At 43.7% G+C, this 9,200-nt stretch overlaps 1 protein-coding gene across 3 annotated transcripts in view; it reads left to right on the forward strand.

Moving 5' to 3' along the window:
- Positions 1-9,200, forward strand: part of HIVEP1 (human immunodeficiency virus type I enhancer binding protein 1) — a 142,422-nt gene that overhangs the window by 104,649 nt on the left and 28,573 nt on the right. For all 3 annotated transcript variants that reach the window (XM_012804254.2, XM_023512310.1, XM_023512311.1), the window contains one exon: positions 779-6,741. In XM_012804254.2, coding sequence (XP_012659708.1) covers positions 779-6,741 — 5,963 coding nt within the window. The remainder of the gene's footprint in view (positions 1-778; positions 6,742-9,200) is intronic.

A 9,200-nucleotide genomic window follows, 5' to 3' on the forward strand; every position in this document is an offset into this window, starting at 1 on the left:
TTGTAAGCTTTACCTGTCTTACTATCTGTATGTCTGCCTATTTAACTAGCCTGCCTATCATTAATGATAAAGAAATAGCCACTGAATATTTTATTCAGTTAAAATGGTAATCTTTTAAAAACCAAGAGTCATTAAAAAGTATGACTTGTTAATCTTACTGGAGAAAAACCACAAGTAAGTAGATTAGTTTACTTTCTTAACTTTCTCTTCATTAATATAATTGCTATATTAGCAATACTTCATGGTTCTACCAGCTAATATTTCATGATTATCTGAGGTATATCTACAACTTATGATATAGCATCTCTTTTTCTCATGAGAATATCATTTCTGGCTTCTTTAGAAACTTACTGGAAAGTTTGTTTGAAAAGACCCTTAATATACCAAGATAATCAAATACTCAGTATTAAAGGTTGAACATAACTTCTTTGTTGGCCGGACTTCTCAGGCTGTTGTATAGACAGAGGCCTCTGGTAAGAGTAAAAGGGAGATGAGAATTCCGTTTGGGACTGTCTGGTGCCAGGACCTCGGTTCCTCTAGAAAGGCACACAGCATTCTAGAAATCCACTCGCATCTTTGCCATGAGTGTTTCAGCAGATTTGAATTGATAACAGTTTTCAAATTGCCAGAATGTTAGAATATAGTTTTATTAAAAATAGGCTTTCCTTAAACTGCCTTCTTCAATTGTCATAGCATCCTTAATAATCTTAATTTTTGAAAACTATGGTTGGTATATGTGTGGTTTTACAAATTGATTTACTTTTTTTTTTTTTAACAGAAATCTTAGAGGCTGGTGTTAAGGGAACTTCAGAATCCCTTAAAGGTGTGAAACGGAAGAAGATTGTAGCTGAGAATCACCTGAAAAAAATACCAAAATCCCCACTGAGAAATCCTCTTCAGGCAAAACATAAACAAAATACGGAAGAGTCATCTTTTGCTGTCCTTCAGAGTGCTTTGGAGTCTCACGAGAAACAGGATTATATAAAAAATGGGAAGCAGTTTACGAAACAAAATGGAGAAGCACCTGGAATAATTGCTGAAGCCTCAAAACCTGAAGGATCTGTCTCCCCAAAGAAGCCCTCGTTTCTGCAGCACCCGTCGGAGCTGCGCAGATGGAGATCAGAAGGCGCTGACCCCGCCAAATTCAGTGTCCTCGATGGAAAATGTGACTCAAGTTCTTTGTCAAGTAAAACTAGGACTGACAATAGTGAATGTATCTCTTCTCACTGTAGTAACACATCCCCCTCCTACACAAACACCGCCTTTGACGTCTTACTGAAAGCAATGGAGCCGGAACTGAGCACTTTGTCAGAAAAGGGCTCATCTTGTGCAATTAAGACAGAAAAACTGAGACCAAATAAAACTGCACGATCCCCTTCGAAATTAAAAAACAGTTCTGTAGATGCCCCGAATCAGGCTTCGCAGGAATTCGTTGCTGAATCCCAGTCTTCTCCTGGTACCTCATACCCAGGGCAGGTGTCTGCTACTCAGAGGGATGAGCAAGGGCCAGTGCAGTCGGTTTCTCACCCGTACGCTCAACACGAGCATGCTGTTTCCACATCCAGCCAACAAAATCAGCAGCTTCCAGGGTGTTCTGGTTTCACAGGATCACTAACAAATCTGCAAAATCAAGAGAATGCCAAACTCGAAAAAGTTTATAATATAGCAGTGACATCATGCATAGGTCTGATTTCGCCTTCCAGTAGAACTCAGGTTACTCCTCAAAGCCAGCAACTGGATTCTGCTTCACCTTTGTCAGTAAGTCCAGCCAATCCTGCACAGTTGCCCCCCACGCCAGCTTATAACTCCACCCATGTCGCCTCTGTGGTTAGTCAACGCGTAGAGCAAATGTGCAATCTTCTTCTGAAAGAGCAGAAGCCAAAAAAACAAGGAAAATATATTTGTGAGTATTGCAATAGAGCATGTGCAAAGCCCAGCGTGCTTCTAAAGCATATCCGCTCCCACACTGGAGAGCGACCCTATCCCTGTGTGACCTGTGGATTCTCATTTAAGACTAAAAGTAATCTTTATAAGCACAAAAAGTCCCACGCACATACTATCAAACTGGGTCTTGTCTTACAACCAGATGCTGGTGGCTTGTTCTTGTCCCACGAGTCCCCCAAAGCACTTAGCATCCATTCAGATGCAGAAGACAGTGGGGAGAGTGAGGAGGAGGGTGCTGCTGATGACAGACAGAATGACCCAGGCACCATGGAACTGCAGCCTGTGCACGTAGTGAAGAGGATGCCAGGTGCTGAAGCTCTACCAAAATCTGGTCCCGTTCCAAGCAATCTAGATTGTGTGGTAGGCGATTTTTCGCTACAGGACAAGGCTTCAGAATCCCAGGCTGTGACGGAGTTGCCTAAAGTGGTGGTCCACCCTGTCAGCGTGTCTCCTTTAAGAACTAACAGTCCAAAGGTGGTCGATTCTAAGCCTGAACTTTCTAGTGCACAAAAACAGAAGGACCTTCAGGTAACAAATGTCCTGGCACTTTCAGCCAGTGTGTCACCACTGGAGACCAAGGAAAATTCTCATCAGAGAGGGGACAGCAGTCAGCTGGAAGGAAAGCAAGACTGTCATGTAGGAACAGTGCATGCCCAACTACAAAGGCAGCAGGCTACCGATTACTCCCAGGAACAGCAAGGCAAGCTGCTGAGTCCTCGAAGCTTAGGAAGTACAGACTCTGGTTACTTTTCACGCTCTGAAAGTGCTGATCAAACAGTGAGTCCACCAACTCCATTTGCCAGAACGTTACCCACCACAGAGCAAGACCCAGCGAAGAATAGTGGGCCCTCCACACCTCGTGGCAATACATCAGCACCATCTGCATCACCAACTGGGGAAAAGGCATTGCTTCTGCCAGGTCAGATGCGCCCACCCTTGGCCACAAAAACACTGGAGGAGCGGATATCGAAGCTCATCTCAGACAATGAAGCCTTGGTGGACGACAAGCAGCTGGACAGTGTAAAGCCACGGAGGACATCTCTCTCAAGACGAGGAAGTATCGATTCCCCCAAGTCATATATATTTAAAGATTCTTTCCAGTTTGATTTAAAACCAGTGGGACGAAGAACCAGTTCAAGCTCTGATATACCAAAGTCCCCCTTCACCCCTACTGAGAAATCAAAACAAGTGTTTCTCCTGTCTGTACCTTCTCTTGACTGTTTACCTATTACGAGGAGTAATTCCATGCCCACCACAGGGTACTCAGCAGTCCCTACAAATATAATACCACCCCCTCATCCCCTGAGAGGAAGTCAGTCATTTGATGACAAAATCGGCACTTTCTATGATGACGTCTTTGTGTCAGGACCTAACACTCCTGTGCCCCAAAGTGGCCATCCCCGTACTCTTGTCAGACAAGCAGCAATAGAAGACTCTTCAACAAATGAAAATCACGTCCTTGGGACTGGACAGTCCTTGGATGAAAGCTACCAAGGGTGCCATGCCACTGGGGAGAACGCCTCAGCTAGGAGCAAGGCGTTGGCCCAGGGCCCACATTTAGAAAAAAAGAAGTCTCACCAAGGGCGAGGGACAATGTTTGAGTGTGAAACCTGCAGAAACAGGTACAGAAAACTGGAAAATTTTGAAAACCATAAGAAATTTTACTGTTCAGAGTTACACGGACCAAAGACAAAAGTAGCTCTGAGGGAGCCTGAACACAGCCCCGTGCCCAGCGGTGCACACCCTCAGATCCTGCACTACAGAGTTGCGGCTTCCACAGGGGCCTGGGAACAGACACCCCAGATAAGAAAAAGGAGGAAAATGAAAAGTGTTGGAGATGATGATGAACTTCAGCAGAATGACAGTGGAACGTCCCCCAAAAGCTCCGAAGTTCTTCAGTTTCAGAACACTCTGGGCTCTAGTCCCAGTTTGTCAAGACATAATGTTGCCATGACAAGTGACCACCAGCATAAAAATGTACACTTGCAAAATACCCAAATTCAGCTCATTGCCAGGGGCGCCAACCAAACCGTGGATCCCAAGCTGTCTACCGTCATGGAGCCACAGATAAGTTCAGTTGCCCAGGACAAAACAGAGTTAAAGAGGCATGGGACTGGGATCTCAGTGATCCAGCATACCAACTCCCTGAGCAGGCCCAATTCATTCGACAAACTTGAGCCTTTTGAAAGAGTCTCCCCAGTTTCTTTCCAGGAGCTGAGAACAGGGAAGCCAGAGTCACTGAAGGTCATAGGAATGTCCCAAGAAGAAAGTCCCCCTTCTCACAGCACATCTCATCCTCAGCAGCTTGCACTGTCTGACGCTCTCAGAGGAGAACTCCAGGAGAGCTCGAGAAAGACTTCCAGTGAGCGTCACGTGTTAGGACAGCCCTCCAGGCTTGTCCGGCAGCACAACATTCAAGTCCCAGAGATTTTGGTCACGGAAGAACCAGATCGGGACCTGGAAGCCCAGGGCCATGATCAGGAAAGATCAGAGAAGTTCAGCTGGCCTCAACGTAGTGAAACCTTGTCAAAATTGCCAACAGAGAAGCTGCCACCCAAAAAGAAGAGGCTCCGTCTGGCTGAGATAGAGCATTCCTCAACTGAATCAAGCTTTGATTCCACCCTGTCCCGGAGTCTGAGTCGGGAGAGCAGTTTATCACACACTTCCAGTTTCTCGGCCTCATTAGACATAGAGGACAGTTCTAAAACTGAGGCTTGCCCCAGAGCTGATTTCCTGAACAAAGCCGAGTTTCTTGTGATTCCAGCTGGCTCCAATACGCTGAATGTTCCTGGAAATCACCGGGAAATGAGGCGTGCTGCGTCAGAACAGATTAATTGCACCCAAACTGCAATGGAGGTGTCAGATTTCAGGAGTAAATCATTTGACTGTGGAAGCATAACCCCACCCCAGACGACAGCCCTTCTAGAACTGCACCCTCCAACTTCCCCTTCTGGCATGGGAGCCACTGGGCATGTGCCTCTCTTAGAAAGAAGGAGAGGCCCACTGATAAGGCAGATTTCTTTAAACATAGCTCCAGACAGTCATTTGTCTCCCGTAAGCCCAGCATCTTTCCAAAATCTTGCTCTTCCCAGTGTGAACGCAGTGCCGTTTCAGGGGCCCCAGCTCACTAATACATCTTTAGCTGAGTTTCCTGTAAATACTTTGCACTCCCAGACTCAAGTTAAGGACCTGCAGGCAGAAATGTCAAACCCCAGCTCCACTAGCATCTTTCCTGTTCAACAGCTTTGTGGTATCAGTCTGTTAAATCAGATCCATGTACCCCTGAGTCGCCAGAACACACAGGTGTCTCTGCAAGGGCCTGCACAGGGGGACAAACCAGGGGCCAGTTCTGCTTTATGTGTGTCTTCAAAAAGTGAGGACTGCTTTGCTCCCAAGTATCAGCTGCAGTGCCAGGTTTTCACTTCAAGCCAGTCCTGCTCTTCTACACCCATACATCCTTTGCCAAGTTCACTTCCTTCAGATCTGGCCGCAGCAGATCGTTGCATGACATCAGCAGCATTACCAACAAAATTAATAGACACCGTGTCAAATTCGTGCCCTCTGCCACCCCTAGAGCTTGGGTCGCTCGGGTCCCTTGGTGGTGGCCCGGTGCAGAAGGTGCCGTCATCATTTATGCTGCCCATATGCCTGCAGAGGAGTGTCCCTGCTTACTGTTTTGCCACATTCCCATCCCTGCCACAAATCCTAGTGACCCAGGATCTATCCAATCAGCCAATTTGCCAGGCTAATCGTAATATAATGCCAATCAGTGAAGAACAAACTTCCGTGCCAGAGTCACAGAAAGATCACCAAAACGCTTTGCCAAACCCAGAGAAAGAACTTGTGTGTGAAAATGTCTTTCCAGAGAGGGGTCAGAATTCTTCTCCCTCGGAATCCTTGCCCAACACTCAGAAAATGTCTATTGGTAGACTTTCCCCTCAACAAGAATCTTCAGCATCAAGTAAAAGGATGCTCTCCCCAGCAAACAGCTTGGACATTGCCATGGAAAAGCACCAGAAGCGCGCCAAAGATGAAAACGGAGCTGTCTGTGCCACAGACGCAAGGCCAGTAGAGCTGCTTAGTCCCAGAGCTAACGATGCGAACAAACAGAAGAAGCCTGTTCTGGTGAGGCAGGTTTGTACCACAGAACCCCTCGAAGGTGGGATATTGGAACAGGATACTTTTTCTCAGCCCGGAACTAGTAGTGAGGCTGTCGGTTTGACACAGGTTTTACCAGTCGACAATTTGTCATCAGGACACTCCAGGCTTGTATTGATAGAACCTATAAATGAATTGCAAGAATTCGAAAACATCAAGTCGTCCGGCTCATTAACTCTTACAGTTCAAAATTCGCCTGCCCCGTCGGAAAATACTCACATTTCTCCTCTGAAATGTATAGACAACAACCAAGAAGGGAAGGCTCCAGGGGTTAAAAATCAGGGCAACAAAGTGAACATCCAAGACCAACCAGCCACTACTGTTGCATTGATTAACGTTGGGGACACACAGCAGCTGGCTTTCCCCAGCCTGAAGACTGCAACCAGCTTTACCTGGTGTTATCTCTTGAGGCAGAAGTCCCTGCATTTGCCTCAGAAGGACCAGAAAACTTCAGCCTATACTGACTGGACAGTAAGCTCCAGTAATCCAAATCCACTTGGTTTGCCCACAAAAGTTGCTCTTTCTCTTCTGAATTCAAAGCAGAATACTGGAAAATCATTATATTCTCAAGCAATAACTACTCATTCCAAATCAGATTTGTTGGTCTATTCAAGCAAGTGGAAAAGCAACTTAAACAAGGTACTTAAAATATATTTTATCTTCAAATATGGTTTGGACAAATTAGTTTTAGCATATCTCAGTGTTTTAATTGAATTTTGTTTTTTAATTAAATCATAGCTGTGTACATTAGTGTAGTTAGGGGGTACAATGTGCTGGTTCTATGTACCATTTGAAATATTTTCATCAAACTGGTTGACATAGCCTTCACTTTAATGGAATTTTGAATGCCAAATTATTCTTTGTGTATGTGGACATGTGGTCTATTTCTCCTGGGAGTTACACTAATAAAGGTCACCTGGGGTCCATTCAGTGATTCTGTCTTGAAACGTTTGGAAATAACTTGCCCTACACATTTTTTACTCTTGCCCCACCCCTCAGCCCTTGGCCAACTATATGAAATCTTTACTTCAGAGTATAGAAAATCAGAGTTTTTCTTTGATCTTTCTGTGACATTAACATTTTGTTGTTTTTATTGAGTGAGAGAAGATACATAGTTTGTTCTTGGTAATTTAGGGAAACAGGCATGGATAAATGAAGATAATTATATTTCACTTTGTGATATAAGCAAAGAGCCACCCACAGTTGTGAATACTTACTATCCTTCTCTCATCATGCCCATCCCAACTCTCTTCCATGGTAGCTGTGAGAATTATGAGCACTAGACAGGAGATTCACAAAACAATTAACTTGTACACTTGAGAAGTTGATTTGGTCAGTATTTTTATAGAGTAATTTAAGGTCATTAAACTATAGTTTGGGGTAATTTGTATGATCAGTTTCATTAGGATTTTCAGCTTTTTGAAAGGGGGAAAAACCATTTAAGTGATTAATAGATAAGAGTATCACATTGGATGGTGGACATTCAAAAGTATAGATTAAGCCTATAATCTGCAGGTTTGTAAGCATTTAATATAGGTTCATAAGCACTTGCATACTGATCAGGAAGAAAACATCACAGAATCAGTAAGTACTATAATAGAAGTAGGAACAATTCTCAAAGAAGGAAGTTTCTAACATTGCCAATAGGTGGAGGTGTATGGACACAAGGAGGAGACTCCAAAGGTGGTGAGACTTTATCTGAGTCTTTAAAAAAAAAAGTAGGGATTTTTCAGGCAAACAAGGATAAAAAAAATTAGTAATACATTAAATGACGTTGAAGTGAGAACAACCTTGTACATTTAAAGAACCCTACAGACTGTGGCATGTTAGAAAATTTTATAAGTTTAAAATAGTAACATACTTTGAAGTTGGAAACGTAGGTATACAAACAAAAACATGCATGATGGTGGGGAACCTTTGATACTTTCTTGGTAAGGGATAGTGTATCTAAACCATTTGTGGAATATATTTTTTTGAATGTTGAGACTCTAAATCTAGTATATTAGAATCTTGGAAGATGAGATCTAATCACTAGAATTTAAACAGAGCTTCATGTATATTCCTGAAGTTCCCATGGAAAGCGCCTCTCCTTAATTACCAAGTGCCTTGGGGGAAATGTCTGGAAATGCATATCTAGAGTTGGATCTTAGGGGAGAGTTTCAGGTGAAAGGTGTAGGGATTCTTCAGTACATAGGTGTAATTAGTGAGATTGCACAGAGAGTCTAATTAAGAGGAGAGGGCCTAGAATTGATGCCAGAGATCACTAGTCCTTAAAGAGTTGAATGGTTGAAGGAGGTCCACATGAGAAACTGAAAGAGATTGTTCATCAAAGAAGAAGGAAAACCAAGAGAAAGTGGTATCACACAGGACGTGGAGGAAGATATTTCAAGGAGTGATGTTTAAGTAGAGAGGTCAAAAAAAGATGAAAGCAAACAGAAGCTAGACCGGGCAGTTCTAATCTCTTTGGAGACTGGAATCTGTGAGCAAGTGGCTATGGGGGATCGGGTGCTGGGGTGACTGTTAGCCCCAACCCAATGTGAATGCGTCTGTGATTCACAATGGAAAGGAACAGACAGTTGCTATAAAGTAAAAGAAATTCTAAGAAAACTAAGGTATTTCAGCATATAATACCGTAGAGGGGCCAAACATGTAAAGACTAAGAGTTTGGCATTTAGCTCACTGATAACTTTGGTGAAAAGAAGCCACATTTGATAGTAAAAAAGTGAACAAACAAGAAAGAGGAATTTGATATTGAAAAGAAATTAAGAAAGAGGACTGTTGCTAAAAGGATGAAGTCAAGGAAAGGTGCGTGTACATATTCCAAATTGTGAGGATGCCTGATCTGTTTGCTGAGAAAAGACAAGGCAGTGGTTGCATTTTTACCTCTGTAGTCATCAGCCATGGTTGCATTTTTACCTCTGTGGTCGTCGGCCATGGTTGCATTTTTACCTCTGTGGTCGTCGCCCATGGTTGCATTTTTACCTCTGTGGTCGTCGCCCATGGTTGCTTTTTTACTTCTGTAGTTGTTGGCCGTGGTTGCATTTTTACCTCTGTAGTTGTTGGCTGTGGTTGCATTTTTACCTCTGTGGTCGTTGGCC

Source organism: Otolemur garnettii, unplaced genomic scaffold, assembly GCF_000181295.1.
Source record: "Otolemur garnettii isolate 467f Iridium unplaced genomic scaffold, OtoGar3 scaffold00026, whole genome shotgun sequence".
In the NCBI taxonomy this organism is placed as follows: Eukaryota; Metazoa; Chordata; class Mammalia; order Primates; family Galagidae; genus Otolemur; species Otolemur garnettii.